The 25,392-nt window shown below is 40.9% G+C and overlaps 1 protein-coding gene across 1 annotated transcript in view; it reads right to left on the reverse strand.

Annotated features, from left to right (window-relative positions):
* ABCA12 (ATP binding cassette subfamily A member 12) overlaps positions 1-25,392 on the reverse strand; it is a 130,036-nt gene that overhangs the window by 16,847 nt on the left and 87,797 nt on the right. The window contains exons 32-42 of the mRNA XM_019554537.1: positions 25,007-25,167; positions 22,248-22,472; positions 20,132-20,270; positions 18,409-18,661; positions 17,766-17,852; positions 16,223-16,313; positions 12,962-13,089; positions 11,864-11,951; positions 10,057-10,162; positions 1,850-1,904; positions 1,173-1,350 (exon numbers count right to left, since the gene is read on the reverse strand). Of these exons, the coding sequence (XP_019410082.1) occupies positions 1,173-1,350; positions 1,850-1,904; positions 10,057-10,162; positions 11,864-11,951; positions 12,962-13,089; positions 16,223-16,313; positions 17,766-17,852; positions 18,409-18,661; positions 20,132-20,270; positions 22,248-22,472; positions 25,007-25,167 (1,511 nt within the window). The remainder of the gene's footprint in view (positions 1-1,172; positions 1,351-1,849; positions 1,905-10,056; positions 10,163-11,863; positions 11,952-12,961; positions 13,090-16,222; positions 16,314-17,765; positions 17,853-18,408; positions 18,662-20,131; positions 20,271-22,247; positions 22,473-25,006; positions 25,168-25,392) is intronic.

Here is a 25,392-nt window from a genome sequence, read left to right on the forward strand (position 1 = left end):
AATCGTGATCATGCCATTTCACTTGGCCCTGTAAAGGCTCATGATTTACCATATAGTCCACTGAGCTGAGCCCCACCAGAGTCAACAGCATTTCAAACCATGGTGACCCTATACCTCAGCCCTGTTCACTATGTCCGTGTACTCCATATGCCTCCCCCGCCACCCCAGTTAAGGTGGTACCCATGTGGTAATTAGCCACCCACTCACTACTAGAACAAGATGTTCTTGATCCTCCAAAAAATTATATGCAGATGAGGCACAGGGCAACCTGGTCTGGCTCCACCTCATGGAGGGTGAAACCATATTAATCATATGCACCAGGATGAGATGGGGTGACCGAGGAGTTCTGGTCAAATGGTATGGGGCCTCATTTGGTGATGTTTGCCACACATTTAAGGCTGATGAAGAAATAGAAATTATTGGAAATGGGAAAGAAAGGCACAGCTTTTGACTTCTTAATGGGAATTAAGACGTCAAAATGTATTCAATGTAGTGGCTCACCAGGACTTGAAAAGAAGTCTGTACTTGGAGTGGGGGGGTGGGGGGCTGTGCTTAATGGGTGCTATGATATATCTTATTCAGATGGGCTTCACTAACATGTCCTTGTGGTAGATTCCCATAGGTATGTTTGCCCAATATGGACCACATCTTCAAAATATATGAGGAAAAAAACCTTAACAGGAAACAGGGATCAAATTCTTCTGACACAAAAACAACTAGGAAGTAGGAGAGATCTCTGTACTGGGTGAAAATTTTCTCTTTCGTGGCATTCCCTTGAACTGCTGAAGATATTCCTAACATTAGTAACCATTAGGATTTTCTCACGAATCTTTTGATGCTTCATGCACTTCGTTTAAACACTCCTGTTGCTGGATTCAGGTGAGAATCTCAGCTTGTTGCCTACAGATTAAAGATTAAACCAAGTTTTCACCTTTGTTATGTTGATCTCATATAAATGTGCTGAGTTGAGTGCACATACAAAAGATGGAAGAAATTCCATTGCCTAGCACTATCTAGTGTTGCAGTTCGTGTTTAATAGTCTGTAATTCCTTTGAGAACAATTACTACATAACTCTTGCAGTAATAATATTAATAAGTCTATGTAACAAGCATTAAATACAGAACAGGGGATTTTTCAGCACAGAATGCATATAAAAATATGAATTATTTACCAGATCATAAATGAAGTTAGTCACCCAATAGCTTGTCACACCAATGCCTGAAATATGCTGCAGTTGCTTAGCTTTGGTTTGATGCTCTTTTACCACATATAGCACAAAGCTGGCTGTTGTGATTGAGTAGCCAGTCAGAAGCAACATTGAAATGATGATATCAAGTAAGCTACTGAGCCTGAGGAGGAAAGGGGAAGACAGACATACAGTAAGTAAAACAATGTGGTCCTCCTTATTTCACTGACATTATTCATACTTCACAGGAATAATGGCCTGATCCCCTGAATACTTCCAGATATAGTGTCTGCCCAGGCTAATAAGCTATTAAGCATTATGCCTAGTGGAAAAAATTTGTAGGACTGGACTCTTATACTGTGATACTGGACTCTTACTCTTTGGAAAGGCATAAAGGAAACATATTATTCTCACTGGTATAGCAATGCCCCAAGATTGCTGCTATGTCTAAAATGCCCCCAAATTTGTAAGGTACTTGGGAAGCAGTTCTGGGGGAAAGCATGAGCTCTGTAGCAAGGAGGACACCGCTTTTTATGAAAACAGTAATTTGATCTTCTGAAGTTACTTAATACTTCAGATATGTCATGATTTCCAGATAGATGCTTTGCTTTTCTAACTAAATGGCTCAGAGCGGTAGGTATCAGTCAAATGAATCTTCTTACATTACTTGTTCTGGATCCTGTCCTCCAGGATATGGATGACTTGATAGAATAATACCTATGAAGAGAAGAACAATAATTTAAAATGTGTGTGACCAACTTCTTCGTTGCTGTGTAGGCTGGCAGTTGTGCAGGATGTGGTGGTTGAAGGAGAAGGAGAGGAAGTCAGGGACATGGGGTCCTGCCTCTCACTCTGCCACTCATTTATGATGTGCTTCTGATTATAAGTGGCTGCTAACAGGTAAAGTGCCTCAGACTGGGCCAACATTCAGGACCCACATATAGTTCTGACTACAGACAGAGGGAACTGTTGATGCTCAGCAAAATTGAAAATCAGGTCCTGAGGCCTAGATTCAGCATGTGCTTAACTTGAAATGCAAATCATGCTACAGCATTCAATAAGGCTACATCTAAGCCTAAAGTGTTTATACTTGGGTGCCCCAAAACTGCAGCTTTTGGAATCAGAGACCACATCTGAAAATCCTGGCTCTAGCTTCTGTGTTCCTCAGCTTCCCCATCTGTAAAAGGATGTCCTTATCAACTCAACTTCCTTGGAAAGGCACCATTACCGGAAGGTAGGGAGTTATTTTGCTAGTTATTTTGTCCATGCTCAGTGGCCCACTACAGGTCTGAAATATTTAGCTTAAAGTTGCTAGAAAATTACAAAATCATTGCACCACTTAGTGGCATCTGAGAGTGCTTTCAAAAAGCCAAGAATTGGGCCCATAATCCTTTTTAGCTTCAAAACTTTGATAACCATTAGCTAAAGTGTCACTACACTCAAGTCAGAGGTGTACTGGACAAGAAGAAAGCATTATCATCATTTCCAAGGAAGACAGAAAGACTGAGGGTGTGAACAGACATCCACTGTACCCAATGTATGCATAAAGCAGCTCAGTTCAAGCTTTGTGAACGTAAACCAGAAATGGCATGTGCTGGGAACCATTCAGAGACACTTGTATAAGTAGTTTGACGTGGGGGAGGGGTGGGATTGGGGGGGGGGAAGTTGGTGGGTCTGGGTGAGATTGGCAGGATCACAGGGGCTGGCAGATCCACTGTGGGGGCTTGGTGGGTTTCTGAGAGGTAGTAGGGGGCTAAAAATAGCCTAGTTAAGGTTGAAGTGAGAATAGTGCAGCCCCAGGGTGGGGTGAGCAGCTGAGCTTTTCAAGCCCTTGGGCTGTGCTGGAAGTGTATACAGGTGTTTGTGAGAATGGGTTAACCCAAGCTCAATCTAAGTTAGTTTCCTACTCAGGAACACTAACTTAGATTGGGCACTCCATTTTTGGGTGATCTAAGCCCTCTGTATGTCCATATGATTCAGCATTTAGATAGATTAGTGTCAGCACTTTAACTTACATGCTACCAGTCAGAATGGCCCTTGCCCTATAATTACCAAGTACTACGCTGTGTCATGTTTCCATTATAAACTTTTGCCCATATGGATCATCTGCGCCATATCTGACCAGCGTAGTCTTGGATAACCAATTGCAAATTAATCTTTCACATTCTCTATTGGGAATCCAACCTTTCAGTAGAAACCAGAATAAGCTTCCTGTAATAATCTGTGCAGCTTTGAAGGCAATTGGCCTACTTCCTGATGAGGAAATTACTACTGAGATCAGCCACGCCAGACTAATGCATCAGATCTTGGAAGCTAAGTAATCCTGAGCATGGCTACTACCTGCATGGGAAATGATTGGGAATCTCAGGTGTTGTGGCTACATGCAAAGGAGTTGTGGTCAAAGAGCTGGTGAATACTAGACCATCCGAGCTGAATCAGTGCAAGATATTATTTGATGAATACTGGATTTTTGTTGCTACTGGATCGATGGATGGGAACACAAGGACAGAAGTTAATTCAAAGCTGTATCATGAAGCTAGAAAGAAGTGCAGACCCAACCTGTCTAAAATTTAGCCCCGCACAGATATTGGACTGAAGTTGGGTATCAGGCAGATGTTGGGTATTGATCCAATGCAAAATGCAGGTCTCTCTTAACCAGATCTATTAAAACAGGTGTGTGACGATCAAATGAGAGAGAGAAGTTCTCTGACCATTAAACAGAATACAGAGAATGTCCAAAAGTCTGGTCTCAATAATTTCATTATAAAGTATAGCATCCTGCTGTAAACATGTTACTATCACACCAAGAACTTTGCTTTGTTTACAAGCATATATTGATCCACTGCACTGAGGTAAAAAGTACAAGGCAAATCACAAATGGATTAAAACCCCCAACCTTACCAAAGCCAGTGTAATCCAGGAAGCTAAAGACCTAATCTCAAAATTCAAAGGAAATGGACACATTGACAAGTAAGATGTTAGGGTGTTAACTGGAAGTACATCAACTACACCACAGTAATGCATGGTAGCTTTGTTCTCCCATATATATCATGGGATAAGAGCATGCACATGGGCAGCTACCACATAACAGGAGATCCACTGTAAGTTCGCTCCCTAGTTTGCCTCATGGTAGCCTGTTTGTATGCCCAGTGCAGGCTAAGGAACTCTTGGTGCAAATCAAGGATGTCAAACATCTAGCCAAATATGGCCTGAAGAGCCAGACCATGTAGCTTTTAGACTTTTGCCAAGGCTCTGGTCACAGTGGTGAGGCTTCCCAAGGTAATAGCTAGAGCCCCAGCGTGCTCAGAATTGAACAGAATCCTTTCTACCGCAGTCAGAGCAGTTAGGCCCACTGGCAAGTGAGAAACAGGGAATGCAGCCCTCCAAATAATTTGAGTTTTTCATTTATATTGTGGGGGTCAAGGAGGCCCTATTTTATTGTAGACATGTATTCTCCATAATTCATCTGTGAGATTGGCAAATTGTTAATAGCCTGTTTGGAAAGCACGCTATCTAGAATTTCTTTGGAATATGTAGTGGAAGAAAGTATTTCTCATGAAAGTAGCCAGCAGGGGGAGACTTGTGGAAAAAATAGAAATGCTGGTGATGCAAATAAAAAGTTAATCAAACACTTTTTTTTAATGTTACAGAGCACATTTGAAGTGTATTTCTTCAACCAAATCATGCTCAGATTTATGTTAGAGCTTGTCAATCATAAGGCATATGAAGGAGAAAAGTGTTCAAGACTTCTCTACTCTATGACCCCATAGCATGAAGACTTGCTTGTTATCTCAGCTAATGATTCAGAGTTTTAACAGTTTTGTTAAAAAACAAGAAGGTGGTTTATGCTGCACTTGAGATTGTCACAGTAATATCTCCAGAGATTTGATCCAGCCATAATAAGACTAAGGGCCTGATTCTACATTATCATGCACCTCAAATCATTGTTTGTAGCTGTATAAAGCAAGTACAAAACTGCTTCAAAATGCTTCCACTCTCAACAAACAGCATTGCACTGGTTTCAATCATCATAGAGCATGCAAGACAAAGACAACCTGGTCCTTTATGAGGTATCTACAGCTTCATCACCCCTCAGGGTGGAATGTGTGGTCATGGTAAGCCACCTATGACAATCAGGCTCTGGTGGGACTTCAGGCTACAAACAGAAATCTCATCTGACCTGGGATTGTCCTGGGATCTGACTGGGACTAAAACTGGTGCTACACAGTCCTGTCCCAGTGTAGCCCTCTAAAGCTGTATTGCTGCTCCTTTCCTGGTAAGCAGCCACCAAGAGCACACAGCTTGACAGGCTTATCCCTGCCTGGAATGAGCCACAACAATCATACTGATGTACAACTAGATAACCTGGGAAAAACGATTAGGCTAGTTACAGGCATTCAAAAACCCTGAGGCAGAATCATTCTAAGTTAGTGATTTTCTGTAAGCAGTGTTTAGATTGATAGTGAACAGAACGTACATCTGTCCTCTTGCTGGAGAGGAAAGGAGGGGCGGCAAATCTTAAACCAGGGTCTACCATTTTTAAACCAGTCTCTGTGTGTCCAACTTGTTTTCTGCTACAGGTATAGATTAGTTTCTGATCATTTATACTGATTTATTTGTAAAGTCTGTAGCTGGCCATAGTATGCTTTATCCTACACATTTTAGAGGGACTAGAGGTAAGATAATGGATGTGTACATTTGTATAATCATGGGACTTTCTCCAGGGACAAATGTGACATCTGTTCGTACCTTTAGTCAACCCTTTTCATTCTTCCCATTTTTGTCCTATAGACTTTTATACAAGAAAAGGAGGAACTTCACCCAGTTTCAAAACCTAGTAATGTGCTATAGAAGCTAGAGCAAGCTTCCATAACTTTTGGACCTGACAGAGGTCAAACTAATATTTTCTAATAAAGGGGCCTAAAATTAGATGCTTAAATCCATATTTTGTTGCTTAAATAAGTGCCCCCATTCTCTGCAAATGGATATTGAGAACCCAGAGTTGCTGTTAAATTCTAAAGAAACTAATAACACTCAACACCTTTGAAAATTAGGCTACTTTCAGCTGGGTGCCAATAGATCAGCATAGGTGTCTGTATTTGGGGCTTGTCTCATGAGGAAATTGCTGAATAGTTATACCCAGGTGTTATCCCCTATGGACAGAGGAGGATGACCCTAGCCTTAGTTTTATATAACGATGTGCTATAGTCAGCACATATCACCAAAACAGATAAAACAGTGAGATTTTACTTGCAGCTCATTTTAAAGAACATAAAACAATTGTTACTAAAGAGCAATGATTCTTTTTTGGCAGGATGAAATACAAATCTCAGGCTGCTAATAAAGACATACAAACAATGAGAAAATGTTTCGTGCTGTAAAAAATAAAAAAATACATAGTCTGGCTAATCTGTTAATACTTTACGATAAAGCCATTTTTCCTTTACTGCAGCTTAGGTTAGAAGTCAAAATTTCCATTTCAATACTTTTTTGTCAGGCTCGAAAAAAGGAAGTACAATATACATAAGTCGAATGCTATTATGATTTGCTTAGTGACAGGGTAAAAAGCACTTTTATGTATTTTTTAAAATGTACGTAGTCCAAGTCAAACCTCAAAAGCATGACTGGCACCTCTTTCAAACTGCTGAAATGACAATGCACTTTTATCTGGCCATTTCAATGGTTCTTAAACTGTCATTTATTTGTCACAGCAACAAATAGCTTTAGCTTTTAAGAAGATACCACACAGAATTTGTTCCTCAATTATATTTCAAACTAGGCTTATGCTACCTCCTGAGTTTTCCTCATGAATTCATTTGATTTTTCCCACTCTTTATATGGGTTTATTAGTGGGATATGGGAATTATCAGTCTTGTCATTTATTAGTATTCATTTGTTTCACCCATGGCACCCACAACCCATATGGATATAGATGCAGTAAAAGCACAGATTCATATATGTTAGGGACCAGAAGGGATCTCATGAGACCATCGGGTCCAGCACCCCTGCAGTTGGGCGGGAAAGACTGCTGTGGTCAGATGACCCCAGCAAGGTGTGCATCAAGTTATTTTTTAACGATCTCCAGAATAGGTGATTGTACCACTTCTGGGGGAAGTCTATTCCAGACCCTAGGCACTTGAATAGCAAAGAAAGTTTCTCCTTATGTCCAATCTGAAGTGATCCTCAAGCAGTTTGTGTCCATTGTTTTTAATCTTCCCTGGGGTACCTTGGTGAACAAATGCTCCCCCAGGCCCTGATATACACCCCTTATATACTGATAGGCTGCCACTAAGCTTCCTCTAAGTCTTCTTTTCTCCAGGCTGAACAGTCCCATGTCTTTCAGCATCTCCTCATATGACCCACTCTCCAGACCTCTAATCATGCATGTGGCCCTCCTTTGGACTCTCTCAAGCTTCTCCACATCCTTTCTGAAAAGCAGCACCCAGAACTGGACACAGTACTCCAGTGGTGGTCTCACCAAGGCCAAATAGACAGGGAGGATGACATCCTTAGGCTTGCTTGAGATGCATCAGTAGATGCATGCCAGTGTTTTATTCACTTTGCCAGCTATGGCTTCATGTTGGTGGCTCATGTTCATTCTGTGGTCTATCCTGACCCCCAGGTCCTTTTTCAGGGAAAAAATAAGTGGTCAAATATTTTCCAGTACAATGTGTTTAATTCCAGTCAGTGAAAGAGGACTAAGCTACCACAATTTAGCTTTCAGCAGAGTAAGAGTGCACATGGGCAGATTGTGGATTTTGAAAAGGGGAGTGCAGATGCTGAGGTGTAGCATCACATATAAACACAACACATATTTTTCTCCATTGAAAGAGAAATTGGACACTTTACTAATATGCTAGGGGCCTAGCACTATATTATTCAGCTGTAGACCAAAGCAAAAACAAATATAAATGTATTGAAATGTGCACTAGTTTGCTAGATTATACATTAAGTTTAAAAAACACAACAAACTAGGCAAAAAGTCGAATTCATCCAAAGATACTGTGTCATAAGTCCTGTAGCGATAACAAATTAAATGTACACCCCTTATTCTGATTCATAAAACAAAATGTACTCTTTTCCAGCATCTTGACAGTGTCTCCAATATTTCACAGTCAGTCATTTCTACACCTGAGTTCATATTACCACACCCCAGTTAAGACTCTTAGCTGGAACTAAAAACAACCTGCAAGAATGTAATATAGATGAGAGACATTAAACGTGAGAGACATGACATGAGAGAAAATTTGCAGAAGGAAAAATAGTTTGAACAGTGGAACATCAGGACCATTAAAAGGAGAGGCACTGGTGCAGTAGAGAGAGATTAGCAGGAATCAGATAGATTACAATTAGCAATGAAGTCATTTGACTCCTTCAGTCAGTGCTGCCTGATTTGAAATGCCATTGCCCTTCCCAGGCAGCTGATTTTAAAGTTTGGGTGAAGCAGGAATCAAAGGGGCAGTGCAACTGCATCACTGAACCCCCTTAACCCAGACCTGCCCCTGAGTGCCCACATAACAGTTATCATGGACCCTTTTAACCTACAATAAATTGTTCTGATGTCCATACCCTCATGCTCCTCATAACATTATGATTGTAAGTCTTCCCTGCAGATCTGTTTGTCTGTATTTTACATGTAATAAAGATAAGTGAAAAACAGCATACTGTGGTACAAAAGATTAATTTGAGATGCTGCACAATGGTAAAACAATTCAGATGTAACTGCAAATAAGTGATAACCCCATTTGCTTTACCACGTAACTACTGGATTCTAGATAGCTCACATGCTGCCAAAAATATACTGTTTTAGAGGTGTTTTAAATTTGGGGCTTTTTTTAATTCTTTCATATGCACACCTGTCAAATATTTCATTACCATAATCCAACTGTTGACAGCTCAGAGAAGAAAATCATTAAAACTAAGTAATTTAAAACACCACTGACAGTAAACTAAAGTAGCGTTTGTACAGAAAAATGTCATGTATTTAAAGCCCGCTATCTCCATACCACTGTGGAAGTCGAACACCAGGCCAAAGCTTTCACTTTTTGTGGGAGAAGGAAAGTGGCTTAAGGAATTACTTGGTCCTTGTCCACTGATCCTAGATATAGACTTTTGATATATGTAATATATAGACTTCAAAGGAAATGGAAATGAACCACTATTATCAGGAATCAAAACATGACCTCATTAAAGAAGTCAATGAAAATTTGCTACTGTCTTCAATGGACCAATATTCCCCCTATGGGCACATCCCCATGAGCGCGTATGCATGGTTTGTAGCCCCACAGACCCATCTGAGGCACTGCAAAGTTCATGTGCCACACATGCATGCATTCTCCACACTGCTAATTTGCAGTGTATGTGTGTGTAGGGGGGGGAGGTTTGACACCAGGAGAGCCCAGTGTCAAAAAAAAAAAAAAAAACAGATGCCAGAAAAAAGCGAGGCGGTGTACGTGGAGGCAGCATGCACTGCCTGAAACTGGAGCCTGGCCAGCCAGAGCCATGCTCCAGTTGCCGACCAAGCTCCGCGCACCTCAATCGCTGCTGCTAGAGCCGTGGGAAGTCCCCAAGACTCCAGGTAAGGCTGCTGGGGACACTCTCAGCCTTCTCTACCCCACCTAGGGTAACTTGCTGTGCACCAAATATGTGCCACGACTAGCTGTCCCAGGGGAACATACATTCCTGCTCATGGGGATGCGCCTTATGAGGACAAATTACTTCTGGAGTTAATAGACACAGCACCAATTTATACCAGCAGCGAATCCAGCCTATCCACTGCATCATTTGCTTTACAAATAGAAACCTGGAGTTTCTCAGTGTGTAACAATGGGAGAAGTTATAAAGATCTCAAGGATTCCTGTGTACCTACCGTGTTTAGAAGATTCATTTTTCGGCACGTTGGCTCTAAGAATGAAGTTGTTTAGGCTGTTGAGATAAGCTGGAAGGCTGTGGTACCCCTCTGCAGTATACCACACCTACATTCAATTGGGAGATAAAAACAGCAAGTAGAAGATCATTACCAAGATCTGTGCTGATTTCTGTTTGGACAAATTAATGCTGCTGTAACTAATATTTAAAAACTGCAATTCTAAAAACATTTGGTAAAGGTATGATATCCAAAAGTAAGGACCAAAGCTTTAGTGCTGTCAGGTGCTGAGAACTTTGGTCTGGATCCAAGCAACACAGCTAGTGCCAGTGGCTGCTATGAGAAAGGAAAGCCATGAATTAATTTAGTACTGTGCACTATCAATTAAACAGTTCACCAAGGCCCCAGTTCTACAACGACTTTGGAAAAATCCACACATTACCTCAATGGCTTCAGGTTCAGTCCATAAAGAGGTCATTGCAACCTATATTCCAACCGTCAGGTCATTACCTGGAGGTGGAATTCCCTTTTACCCCTTGGAAAATCTAAACAAAAACCCAAACCAAAATAGGAAAACTGAGTTTTTACATTAAGGGCCAGAGAGTCCCAAGTACGCTAAGAGCTTTGTCATAGCTATTGATTTTCTATGGGAGGCTCTCAGATGCTACAGAGATGGACTTCAGCACAAAAGCCCAAGACAGAGATATATCTTAATTATCCTCGAACTATAAGCAAATTAAGGCTTCTGGTGATGAGGCCTGAGTCAGAAACAACCCAACCTGTGTCTTATTACGTAATTACCACATTTTTTGCACAGATTGTAAATGTATCTTTAGTCTAAATATGGAAGTGTGAGGTTCCATCTTTATTGCCCACTTTCAGAGCAAACCAACTCAGTTTGTAGGCCAAAGGGGTTATCTTTCCTTAACAGCTTACTCTATTCACAAGCGAGTCTGCTCACAAAAGCTGCCTAATGTGAGTGGGGGTACACAGTCCAGTTCTGCATTAAGCTAGAGGACCAAGACATTTGTTATTAGTAGCCATGGCTTATACAAAAGAATTAAAAGGGTTGCATTTTTCAGCATTATAGCACAACATGGGACAATCTGTCAAAGCCAGGCAATGCATTTTAATCTATATTAGATGGCCAGGAGAAAGATGAAGGGAGTTGGTCAATGTGCAACAGCTGCTTCTGTGACTAGGAAGTGAAAGACAGCTTGCCCTTGCAATAGAAGATAAGTCATTATGCCTCCCGGTACTTCTAGATGGCAGGGAAGAATGGCTAGTCCAGCACTGAAAAAAGTGGGCACATGGACGTTATTTAGAGGGCACATGGATGTTATTCTGGATCCATTCCTTGTCTGACGGCAAAATGTGCCCCAGAACAAAGACAATGGGGTGTTTGAGGGGGCAGGAAGCCTGAATAGACCATGCTGGAGGTGAGCCATGACTGGAGTGAATATGCAGCAGATGAGAGCAAGGGCTTGAGGAGATGATGAGCTATGCATTCAGGTTTACCACCTCCTGGGATGCAGCAGAATCACAGAGGCTAGGGGGAACCCAGATGTACAATGCCCATCCACTTTCTAGAGGAGGCCAAGCAATTTCTCTATCTTTTCCTCCACGTATTTATTTTGTCTTAATAAAGATACACCAAGTATTGGTAAATCCTCAAAAAATGTGCCGAAAACATGCAAGGTTGGTAACTTGGCTTCATCCTCTTTAAGTGATGATCATATCAGGCAACATGCCTTCTTTGCATTCGCATTATGGCAGCTTTGCATGACCCTACCGCCACGGTGCCAGTTACCTTAGTGAGTGTTCTGTTGGCCGGCACTGGGTTGATATCAAACTGGAGGTCACTAGTCAAAGGCAGCCCAAAACTCCAACCACCATACCTGAATGGAAAAGAGGGACACGCGATCATCAGAAACCTGCAAGGCTAGAACCTGGGCTAGTATAAAGTCAGATAAGCTACACTGGAGTCAATTAAGAGATGCCAATTTCCACCAGGGCTTCTAAACATTATTGTAATGCAAAGAATCACTAGCACTGGAGTGCCTCTGGCCTTACGTTAGTACAAATGACAAGAGCATTTAGCTCAGCATTTATGGAGTAGCCCAGTCAGCATTACTGAAGGAGCCTTTACTTTTAAAAGAAAGCCAAAAATGAAGCAGCTAAGTTGAAATCTCTAGATACCACTCTGGAAAACATTACAGTTGAAAGGAATTGCATTGTTTTTCTGACTCCTTTCACTGAACAATTCTATGTTTGTGTAAAATTTGCACAAGAGATGAAGAGTTCATCTTAAATCAGTAAGGAAATTAATTTTTTGCAGTCGATTTATCTGTACTTTCTATTTCTTTGCGCCAAAGCACTTTATATACAGTCCTCGCTTGTAAAGGAGTACCTGCTAGTAAAGAAACTGGCTTAAAAGGTCCTGATTTAAAGCACTTTAGGCATGTGCTTAAGTAACATTAATAAGACACAAACCTATTCTGAAAGTGCAGTATGCACTTAAACACCTTGTTGAATCAGAGTTTAGGAGCACAATCTCTGTACAAGGCTTGTTTAACTGCGAAGGCTATCAAAATTGATTTTTTTCCTCGTTTTATTTTGGTTTTGGATTGGTCAAAATTCTTCTGAAAAATGCAACTGTTATTATACCAGGTGGTTCAACATTGCATAGTGCCATACTGGAGGGCAGGATGCCTTAGAGTGCATCCAACAGGCTTTGCAATTAACCATGTAGCTCCAATACAGCTTTAAAATAAGCTTGTATCTACAGCAGGAGAGCATATGAAAGATGAATTTAAAATAGCTGGGTTATTAAAAGAGAATTAAACACTTAAGAAGCCAGTAACTAATGATGACCAGACCATGAGGGGCAAATGGATTTATGTTGTACCTTTTCTGCAGAAAATCTCTGGCAGTTTCCAAAAGGTATGTTTCCACATCACGCCCAGTAAGATTATAAACCATCCTGGATGAGAAGGTTCTTCGGTGAGGTGGGGAAAAGGCAAATCGTGGGCATGCCTGGAAAAGAAAAAAAGAAAAAAAAACTATTAAAACTGTTTCTTTAACTAAAACAAGCGTCATAAATCAAATGAACAGCATTTAAGACTCCCCATATTTACTCTGGTCCAAGATGAGGTTTATTCCCCAAAAGAGGTTGAGGGGAGGAGGGGAGCCTTTGTCTAAGATTTGAGCACCAACCTGGGGCAAGCAGCTGAAGTCAGAGCAGAGCTGCTGCCTGCCCCAGGCCAGAATGGCTCATTTAGTGGGGGACGGCTCATTTAGCCCCTACCTCCATGACTTTATGCTGCCCCCTGTAGCCCATCCCCTCCCACCCCCAATCCTTGCTCCTTCCTCCCAACTGCTCTTTTCTGCCATTGTCTTCCACAGGCATCAGGTCAGGGATAGGGTCAGGCACAGTGGCAATGGGCTGGGAGGAGGAGGAGGAACAGGTACAGGCAAGGGGCAGGAGGATGAATTTAAGATGACTTACTAAAATGTATACGTTTTCAATGTATAGAATCTAATTACTGGCAGGATCGTCTTAAATTCAAAGTTGTCTTAGATTTGGGTCAATAAGGTATATTCCTGTCCAAGGATTGGTGCTTCAAAAGAATGGGGATCTGGGTTCAGAGCTCTGCAGCGTTAGGGAATACATTCCAATGTCTTGTTTTTAATGCCTGTGGTCCCCATTCAGCAACGAACTTATAGAGATGCCCTAATTCAAGTCCTGGTTCAACTAAGCACCTGCTGAAGTCCTGCTAAGATCAAAATAACTTTGGCACATGTTTCAAGGTGAGCGATCACCTACATATGCTCAATTGATGCCTACTGTAGCTATAAGGGGCTAAATAAGAATGTAATTCACCCATATGCCTACAGGGTTTGACTCTTCATCTGAAATGACAGAAGTCCTAAGAAAAGCTCCCATTTCCTCACGTCCCTCCAGCAATCTATATCCCTACTGTCCCCTACTGGGTGCCCATATCTACCATTTCTCTCCTCTTCAGTTCAATAACAGGATCTGACAGGGTGGAATTGATCTCAACATACAGTCACAAGCTTAGTATCAAGCAGGGAGGCTATGGAAGCAGCATCTTGCCTCTTCATGCTGCCTTGCTTTTTTCTGACCCAGACCCTGGCCAAGGCAATGCAACCCATAAAAAAAAAAAAGAACTGCTGCAGCTTCACAGCAGCAATGTGCTGTGTTGTTACTGCTTTGCCAGGAATGCAGAAAAATCCTGAGAAGCCCTGGCCCAAACAGGAGAGCTGGAAGCCACACAATATGCTGTTTTACAAACGGTATCAATCACAGGGAGAGTCAAAGTTACACTGATTTCAGAGGATGCAGGATCAGGCCCCTGGACACTGCTTAAAGTTGACATGCCCTCCTCATCAAACAACACACCTGCTACTCCCCTCTGCTAGTACATTACAAAAGAGCATGCTTCCCCTACAACATATCTGATTATTTCTTTTCACCAGAGGACGTGAGACAGCTAAGAAACACCTGCTTTGTGCCAGCCAAATGGCAATCATTGCCAAGCATGCTACAGATCTATTTGAAACAGTAATCAATGATTTGAACTTAACAATATTCCTAACAAATTGCACAAAACAGCCAGATTTTCAGCTTTGGACCAGGTTTACTAATGGGATAAGCAGAAGTAACTCTTAACAACATTGGCTTTGTTATCAGACATCTTACACTGAGCTTGTAAGGGTCTGCCTTGGAGCAGGGTCTGCCTTCTCATGACATGCATCTACAGAGCACAATAAGGCCCTGATCTGAGCCTGTAAGTGCCAATGCAGTACAAAGTGATAACTATTTATTAAACATCATCATCATCTATTATACAAAGAGCGTAAAAGCAGATGGACCCAGATTTCTGCACTCACTTAAATCTTTGAAGGCAAATGGTGATAATAGGGCCCTTCCACATAAAGATAGCACACTATAAAATGCAATTTTCCTCTTGAATACATACTCACTTCTGTTAAATGGGACAATCATGCAACACTGAAAAACACCATTAAAACCTTTTCCACTGAGGGTAGAGAAATACAGAAGGCAGAGAAATTACTGTGTGAATCTCCCTCGAAGCACAGTATTCCCTCCTCTCCTCTGCTAAAGTAAAATTACTGCTTGTCAAAGGGTGCTAAAGTGACAGTCCTGGAGAAAAAAGTTCTCTGTATACCTACAGATCAAGTACAGTATGTTTAGTGCCAGCAATAGGTTCTGCATCACTGCTATTTAACAACATATATCTTCCCAAGATCTGAAGAGGGAACTTCTAGAGATAAAGTGTAAGATATTAAACTGATGCAAATTGCCATAGCTACTCCTATTTACTAGCTGAGGGCCTCCCCCAAGAAGTTAATTTACCCTCTGAGACTATTCAGCCCATGACCTCTTTGCTGAGACTTGCTATAGGGATGCCAATTAGTGGTAACTGCAATAGTATTATCTTGAGAGGCAGTATCAGTCACTGCACAAGGAGGATATGTTACTGATATGTAGGCTTGGTTCTGCCATTGACCTGCTGGAGATTGACTAAGTAACCATGAAGAAGTTGTGCCACCTTTCTCTGCTTCTTTTTTCCTCCCACTTTGTCTGCCTGGTCTACTTAAGCTCCAGTCCTGCAGACATTTCCATTGATTTCAGTGGAGTTATTCATGACAGTGTGGAGCACAGAGGCAGAGTGGTTAAGTATTGCACTATGCCTCCAGAGGCATGAATACAAGCTGCACTCCAGACTTGGGCCAAAGGCCACTCCTACTTAACCCAGCTATAAATGGATACCTAATAATTTGGGCTGGAGGGTCAAAAGTGGGGGGATTTGATAACAGTCTGATGAGCCTCAAGGGTCCTGAGTTACAGCAGTAAAATTAAACACTTCTGTAAAGGTTTGTAGGATCTGCACCTTGGGTTATAATCTCTTTGGTCCAGAGATATTTTTCCTTATGAATATATGCAACGTCTAGTACATCAAACAGCCACTTGATAACAATTTTCACCATGGTTTGGGATGGAGCTGAACCAGTGAGTTCCCATTTGCAATACCTGACTCCTGAACCATGAGATAACTTGTACACCAGGTACCTCTCAAGTATTTCAAATTCGCTCTCTCATTAAGTATTAATTTAGCTTTACCTGGTGGCTGCCTGTGCAGTTGCAGGCAGAATATTCAGTGCTCTGGTTTCCACTGAATACCCACTGGCCAAGCATATCTTCTTTTAAACACCTGAAAACAAGCACATTATTTCCCTGAAATTTCCAATGTATAAACATGCAAATGGTATCTAATTATGCAATGACAGAGGCCCCTGTAATAGAGCACGGGTGACAGAATATATGCAGCCCTTTAGAGAGGACCATCCTCTACAGTGGGCTAGAGTATGTCCTCAGAGGTGCTGGGCAACCCACAATTCCCACTGAATTCAACTGGGGCTGTAGTTGTCCAGCAGTTCTGAATGCATACCAGTTCTAGCTATGTTTCTATAGACCTAATTTTGGTGGTCACTGTTATGCTGATTGGGTGGAGACTATTAAGCATGCTTCAAAAGCCTAAAAAAAGTTTAAGATGAAAAGGCCAAAATAATATTACAAATAAACGGCATTCCCTGCTGCTAGAGGTGCTGCACTGGAGACCCATGTGATGGTAACAAACTGCAGATCACCACAAATATTTCCCTGCACTGTATGAATTCCCTCAGGGAATATTTGGCAGTTACTATTGACCCTTTCATAATTCATCTGTAAAAACCAAGTTAACTTACTTCTCTGTCAGCTCAACTGAAGGACAAGAAAGCTTTCTAACTTGCTTCATAGCCATAAGGGCAAGGCCAGTGGTTCTCAACTGTTTTAGACTCAAGGCATCCCTCCATTACTTTTCTGAATGTAGTAGTATTCCATTTCACAAACCAATTTCCTTTGTTTTCTGACTTCATAAAAATAATAGAGCAATTCTTCTATTATAAAGAATTCAGACAGATCAAAGCAAGTCAGAATTTTTTGACACTATGAGTTCGTATTTGAAATCTCTGGAGTTAAGTCATAAATTATGTGTAGGTGTTTGCATACCTAACAATGCTATTGTTGTGTTGCACTCTTAAAAGGATCTCACAGTAGTGTGGTTGAGAATTATTCAGCTAGACTGTCAGCCTTTATGTTGAGTAGCCCCTTATCCTGAAGATAGCCTTATTGGTATAAATAGGACTTTTTGGAAAAGTAAAGTAGTACTCAACATGGGTAAGAATATTACAGTGTAGCCTCATTATTTTTATCTCCAAAGCAGTTCCTGTCAGTCATATTTACCACTCTGTAACCCTTACTCATTGTGACAAGTATTTCAATGCATAAACCCAATGAAGTCAAATGACTTACGCCTATGACTAAGAGTTCACCACTGTGAGTGTGGGCTGCATAACTGAGTCCTCAAAGTTTGGTTCAGTTTGCCTAACAAATTTAAGTACTGGAGTTTGAAAATCAGATTGTTTCAAAACTCTTCTACATGATGATGCAAATCTATTTTCAGGAACTCAGGCAATAGATTAAGCTTTTCTGATGTGGCACTGGGGTTTGAAAACTTTGCAGATGATCAAAGGCTGTTATTAAAATCTGACGGCTATTAATTTTATGTCATTTCCCTTTGCAGATTAGGAATTTTAAAAGGAGGAGATGAAGAACTACTTACGAATTACTTTCATTCATGCATGTGTTATCTGTTCCAGGGAAAGAAAGCATTGAAGTGACTAAAGCATCTGTGGTTTCATTAAAATTCCTAAGATTTAACAAAGAAAAAAAAAAGAAGTATTCAAGATAGTTTCATTATGGGCCAGGCCGTAAAAATTTGTTGACTGAATTAAATAATGGCACTAAATAAATGATTGTTTTGGTCCCTGGTCCTGCAAAGCATATAACCGCATGCATAATTAGAAGCACGAGGACAGTTCCATTGGTTAATGTGACTAAATGTATAGTTAGCATGACACCCATGCTCCAGGGCTTTGCTGAATTAAGGCTCAAGTGGATCACATTTAAGCTTGAGGCCACTTAAAATTTTGCTTCAAATAAGAGCCACCTACTGTGATGTCAGATAGTATATTTAGGATATATACAGACTTCCCATTCTCTCCTCTACCAACTCCCCTTCAAACCCAACTATCAGGCAATGCGTGCCTGAAACGTTCCACTCACTAACCAAAATAGATGGTAGTGTCTATGGAATATATGGCTCCTATTGCCTCACCAAAAGAATTAGCTCTGGCTCAATCACCCACCCAGTGTGTTTAGGAAAAATATAAGTTGAATGATTTAAAAAAAAAAGTGATACTCACCCAAAGAAATCAACCTGGTCAGAGGACCCATACATGGAGGGAGAAAGGAGGAGGTCTGGATATTCAGTTTCCTTTGTTCTCAGTGTACCAAGCCCCATAGCTGTTGCCACAAAGAGTACTGGTAGGATGACCTGAGCAATAAAGCCTTTCACATTACGTCGGGTATGGTGGAACCTCTTGATGAACATGGCATTTGCCCTCTTGAGCAGCAACGGCCATTTCTTCAGCTTTCTTGGTCTAAGCAAGGATTGGTCTGACACGAGAAATGGAATCACACTCATCACTTTCTCTTGATTAACGTTGTAGAGAGTTGGAAACTGATTGTGAGATAAGAATATCTTATCACTCCCATTTACGAACAGAAAAATCAAGCTATGAGGTTAAGTGGTTTACCATGAGATACAGAGTCAGAGCCGGGATTAGAACTCAGCCTTTCCCTGGCCCCCAGTTGTGAGTGTGCATGTGTGTGTGCATGCACGCATGTAATATTTACATTTTAATTGCATGTCAGAGGAGTGTGTGCTCATGTGTAACATTTACAGTTACATTTCATGCCAGAGGAAAAGAGCATTCTTATCAGAGGCAAAAAAGCAAGTCCCTTACACTTATAAATGCAGCTTAGATAGGAAACTTACAACTGTTCAAATTTGCAAGCTTGAAATTTTCACCATTTAGAAACTAGCTGTTCAGACACAACTCAATAATAAGTCATGTAATGAAAAAACAAGGCATATGAACTGTTATAGAAACTAATTGACAATTTGCACTGAAACAGCTGCTGCGGGTTAAACGCTGAACAAATCCTTGTACAAGATATTCCTCTTTATCTGGTCCAGCAGAGTCTTTTGAAATGAATGAAATATTATCTCTCATATATATGAGACAGAGCCAAGCAAATCATTTTCAGCCGTTTCATTAGGGAAGACATAAAACACTTCTCTAAACATTTTGAGTTACTGTTTATAATGTTTCACTGTTAAAGCATAGGGCTGAAAATATCATTGTGGGAGCCCAAGAGTATCATTTGCTTAGTTCCTTCCTTGTTTTACAGGGGTTGTTCACATGTAAAAGGATGCCTTTGTCCAAATTTGGGGTCTTCATTTGTTATTACTCATTACCGATAACAAAAAACCCTGAAAGCCAAATCAAGTTCTCTGTGATAGGTTATACCTTTACTGTATCTAGTCCACTATGAGTTTGCAGATTTTTAAATGACTGGAACTTAGCAAACAATTCTGTTGGTGATTCACCACAGGGGAGAAGAATCCAGCCGGTTCTCTTCTAGCTGTGTTAGTCTGGCACAAAATTAAAGAGTGTTACATATATTCTTTTTCATATTGTGCTAAAGGGTGTTCCATATATTCTCTTTCATATTGTGCTAACGTTGATAAGTCAATCTGGTGCATTAGTTGTTATTACATTCAGCTGTATACCTTGTTCTTTTGCCAAAGAGTTGCATTTGATTAAATTAAAGGATATATTTATCTAGTGGGAGCTGGCTTCAAAAATCCCGTTCCATAAATTACTTTGTGATACAGACTATTAGAAACTAGTATTACGGTAAAGCTGTATTTTTACTCGGAAGATAATTGTTAGTTGGCTGAAATTTGATTTCCAGTTAACCAAAAAAAAGGGGCAATGTGCAATATGTTCCCAACTAGCCTGTGTGTCACATCTTAAATTTGGTACAAATGTGGAATAAAAGTTAGGATTAAATTAATACCATCTTTGTCAGTGAAGCTGTGACTGTTCAAAGACATCTCATCAATGTTCATTACACCATTGGGTTCGGGCACCACTTGGGGCAACTTATTGTCATCTTGTTGATCTTTCTCTAGGTCTTGAGTCAGGTTAAGGAATACCTATTGAATAAGAAAGGAAGAGAAAAATATTTCCGCTTCAATCATTCCAGCTAAATTCCACAGTAACTACCATTTAACATATATTCTTGTAATTGAGTTATGACTTGATGATGCTTCTCCAGATTACAATTTTCTCCCTGATCCTGCTTTATTCTGGACAAAGTACAAATTAACAACTTCCTTCCCAGCAGGCACCCAGCTCTGAACCTCTGGCTAGTAAGTTGGAATGGGATGAACTTCTTCTCAACCCATAGTGAAGAGTATCAAGAAGTTAGCCTTTCCTGTCCCCTCGGGATCTACCTTACTTGAAGAGTGAACTTGAATTATCTTACTAGGAGATATTTTTTCTCAAGTTAGTCTAGCTTGTGCAAAAGAGGCTCTAGTTTGACTGCCTGCATTGGCATGGTCTGGGATAGTCACCACTATGAGTGACCATCTGGCGCTAAAGCTTCTAGACCACACGCCAAAGTTATTGGGAAGACACCTCAAAAAGCTCTCAATTTTTTCCTTGGTAAGCTGTGGGAAATCTTATGTGAACAACAGAGGGGGAATCTGTGGGAAGGCACTGGAGGGCTAGTAGCATTTGAGTATCACTTGCCAGAATCACTTCTCTAGAGTGGTCATATCTACAGCAGAAAAGTTGTGCTCATTCACATTTTTCATCTATATTTTTCCTTCTAGTACTACCTTCACTAGGACATGTGAAGGAGGAGGAGGAGAAAAATCTGTTCTTGAGCTAAGTAACTCAACACAGAACCCTAAAGATGACAAGAGAATTTAGAGCTTTTTCACAAATTAGTTGTTCAAATTAAAATTATTGAGGAATCTAGTTTTTAATCTCATATTCTGTTTTATGAAAACTTTAAACTGCTTTGTCTTCATTAGGATTTTGCCTCAACATAATTTATTTGGATTAAGAATATCCTTTTTCTTCACTCTTGGACCAGCAAATGTGTGTTAAAATGCACTGTAACATGTGTGTAAAGGTTAAAGTATGTGAATGGAGCTCAAATTAGGTGCAACAATAACGTTATAACATAAATTCACTTTGCAACAAAGACAAAATCCAAGTGGTAAGAGAGTTCTAAGCAGAGGCTTAATGAGGTCCTTTATTCTCCCTTGCACCTCTGCCAAGTCAGACAGGGATAATCTATCCTTTTCTTTTTTTAAATACTTTTTGTCTTAGTTTGGTTTACTGAATGTTTGTGTTTGTTCAGGGTTAATGACCTGAATGCTGATAAATAAATCTTCATAATAAGTGACTGGAGATTATCAACTTTACAGCCAGCTCAGCTGTGAAAGAAAAAGTGCACTTTCAGAGGTGTCACCTAAGTCTCTACAGAGAATCCAAGGATCAGAGACTGAGGACTGGAAACAGTTCTCCGTCAGCCCCATCACTCTCAATAATTTATTCATTCACTTAAATCACATATATGAATAATGTAAAGCTCCCAAATGTGGCCAGATGCAACCTTCTCTATCCGAGAGTTCAGACAGACAGAAGCTGCTCTGAGTAGTATGAACTGTTCCATTTAAACTAATGAGGTGTTCACTCTGGAGCTTAATGATGATACTTTACATGTCAGCATTGTTAGGCTTCTCCCAGCTGATTCTTTCTGCAGACCTATTCATATTCTTCGGCGCTGCAAATTAAATTTAAGTAGTATGCTACTATTCCTGCTTTCCTGTATTCTAATCATGGTGTGTCCCATTCTTGAGAAGGCACTGAAAAACCCTTAGTGAGGTGAGATTCTTAGCTGAGAGAAAGCGTGCTCCATCTTTGGCTTTAGAGCAACACATAACTTCAATAAAATACAAAAAACTGGCAAAAAATCTCCAATCAACTGACCAAAACCAAAAAATGGCAACCCCCTCAGACTTCAAGCATGTCACTGTTTGGCCCCTGCATCAGAATTACAGATCTTTTGTGAAGTTCATCTTCATAGCATCTAGGTAACAATATATATTGACAAGTACCTCTTCCATGGTGCTGTCTGAAATCCCATAGCAGCCAATATGAAGATCATTCAAGCTGGTATCAAGGGCTTTGAGGAGAGACTGATATGCTCCAGAGACTCTGGAGTTGAATGGGGGAAGCACGTACTTTAGCTCTCCACCGATATCTTCCTTGAGATAAGCTTCTGGGAGGTGGGACTGGATCATGGAGGTCACTGCTGAGGTGTCACACTCTTCTGCCATGTTCTGAAAACCAAGAAAATCACCTACAGTTCAGATATCAGTCTGGGAGGTGACATCCTCATCCACAAATTAATCTGTCAGCACTGGGTGACCTATAGTGTTCAAGACTTACAGGACTCTATCTTCATTATCAAAGGGAGATGGAAAAGGATACATGACTAGATCATTACATTGGAACCTAAATCCAGGTTCTACTCTGAGCGCTGTTACTGATAGCCCTGGTGGTTTCTTGGGAAGGGTGCCTCAATCCAGTTGAGGCAACTGGGAGGAGCAAGGCACTAAATACCTTTGTTGATATGAGCTTTAGCTTCACTGTCTCCACTCCTCATATTGTAATCTGTAAAACAGGGATTACAATTCTTTCTTTGCCAGCCTTTTCTATATAGACTGTAAGCTCTTTGGAACAGGGACTCTCTCTCACTATGCATCTGCACAGAACCCTGCAACGTGGGGCTTCTAGTGCTGCCCTAATAACAACAGCAAGGACCTTCTTCTCTCTGGCAGCATAATACTTTGCTTCAGGCAAGACATTCCCTGTGGACTCTGCTTGTCTGGTTATTTCTTTGAAGAACTAACTTCAAATTCTACATGTGGCTTTGCTTTAGCCTTCAGGGATACTCTAATCCCCTTCTAACATAGAAATGCTTTTATGTTCCAGCCAGTTCAATGGCCTAGTTAAAAGTGTTCAACTCTGCTCTGCGGGGATCTCAAGACTGATGCATCTTCCTAGTGTCTCCCTCTCTGAGACAGCAATGCAGTTTATCCCACATCCTTAGGCATCTGTCTTCTTCTTTAGGCACTGAAGTCCACCATTCAGAAACCACTGACTTCCTCAAACCTGTTCCTTGGCTTCAGTGTTGCCAGGTATATGATAATTATCATATTTGTATGATAATTTCAACCCTTGTACAATGAACAATTGATAATAGTAATAGTGTTCAAAATGTACTATAATTTTTTAGGCAGCTAACTGATGCAGCATATGCAATACCCAAGTCACTCTCAGGGAGTCTTAACTGACCTTTAGGTTTGCTCAATCAGCAGTTTCTTATGACTGCTTGCCTCAAAATAATGGAATGCTTCAGCTTTGATGACCCAGTTCTCACTCACTCACTGGCACTTACACACATGTGGGGAGTCTGCTCCGACACACTGGAAATCCAGCACGTCGGAACAGACTTAATTAATTGAGCCTGCTTAACCACGTAAATTGATGGACACTGGCAGCCTCGTGCATCGTGTGTATCAGTGGCGCAGCTTGGGTTCAGCACTGAGAAAAAGGCGGTGGTGCCCTTTGAACTAAAACACATTTGATGTGCTTTAGTTCAAAGCGCACTGCTGCCATTTTCTCAGCGCTGATGCATGCTGCATATCTGATACACCTGGTCCTGATGCAGTGCCAGGCGCTTTTAATTAGCATGGCTCACTAGTTAAAAGTGCCTGGTGCTGCTTGGGGCACATGTAAAAACGCCCATAGTGAGCAATATAAAGTAAATAAGACGACGACTTATTTGCATACTTACTTGCATATTCTTCAGTGTATCATAGTTTTTCAGCAAATATGACAATGTTGAGCTTCCAATATGATAATATCATATTTAAGACCTGGCAACACTGCGTGGCTCCCATTTAAACCCATGGGCATGCATGTTTCTTCTGATCATCATGCACAAAGGAAAGCAATCTGAAGCCCTCATGCTGTCCCCACCAAGGACCGATCCAAGGACCTCACTAACCATCCAATCGGTAGTAGCGACGGGCGGTGTGTACAAAGGGCAGGGACTTTTAACCCCTAGTTCAAGCTGAAGTACCTGAAGCAGGAGTTTCAGACTAGATATTAGCCTGTCCAGCTTGTCAATAGAGCCTGATTGATTCAACAAGGACAGGTAAGACAAAATACAGCAAAGGTCTCAAGAAGGTAGACGTGTGTGTGTGTGTGGCCTGCTGCTTTGTACCCTCACCTGGGATGAAGGAAACTCGCATATTAGGGATTAGGTGTTGCAACACCAAATGGAGCAACATTGAAGAACCTTAAGGATTTGGTTGCATTCCCAGTAGAATGGGGACTTCAGGAGGAACTCCTTTCATTACTCAACAATACATTTTCTGTCTGTTCCCAGTACCCTTTATGTACTAGCAGAAATTGGGCTCATGACCAATTCTCTCTCGGTGGGTGAGATAATCCACTATAATGGGGCCCAGAGGTCCTAAATGTTTGATGGCTTAGCTTTCAACACAGGTAGAGAGGGTACAGTGAGGAAGCCTAGGATGGACAGCTCTGGAATAAAGAAGAGTTATTCCAGAATAGCTAAATGAACTAGAATAACTATCACAGTCTTCACTGTGTAAACAAAAACTTAGACAATCGTATACCATGTATTCCCTTTTTATGGGGTGCCATATTTTGTCCCTTGTCTGTCATCTCATGCATTTGAATTTAGGCTCTTTCAGAGTTTGGCACTGAAAAAACTTTAGTCACTTCTGGACATTTGAGTCTAAATCATTTGAGTCTAGGGTTCACTAATACAACTACAAACCTTCTTTTTAGTGAGAATCAGATGGTAACCATCACCAAATGTTTCTTTCAGGTAGAAAGGAGACCCACAGCACTTGAGGCCTCCCTCCTCCAGAAATGCAATTCGGTCACTCAGAACTTCTGCTTCATCCAAGTGATGGGTGGAGAGAATAGTGGTGCGGCCTAAAACAAGGGGCATGAAGGTAAAGCAAACATATCACGTACAGGACAGAGTATATGAAGATTTTCAAAAAGATCAGCTGTAAAAATTGTATGCTAAAAAATCATATTGAAGGTGACTGAGAGCAACGTTAGGGACGAACCATCCTTAGTATTGTGGCAGACTTTCACAATACATTCAGAGGAAGGTTTCTGAAACCCATGCACAGCCTGCAACATTTTTGTGCC

Source organism: Crocodylus porosus, unplaced genomic scaffold (genome assembly GCF_001723895.1).
Source record: "Crocodylus porosus isolate Cpor-Errol unplaced genomic scaffold, CroPor_comp1, whole genome shotgun sequence".
NCBI lineage: Eukaryota > Metazoa > Chordata > Crocodylia > Crocodylidae > Crocodylus > Crocodylus porosus.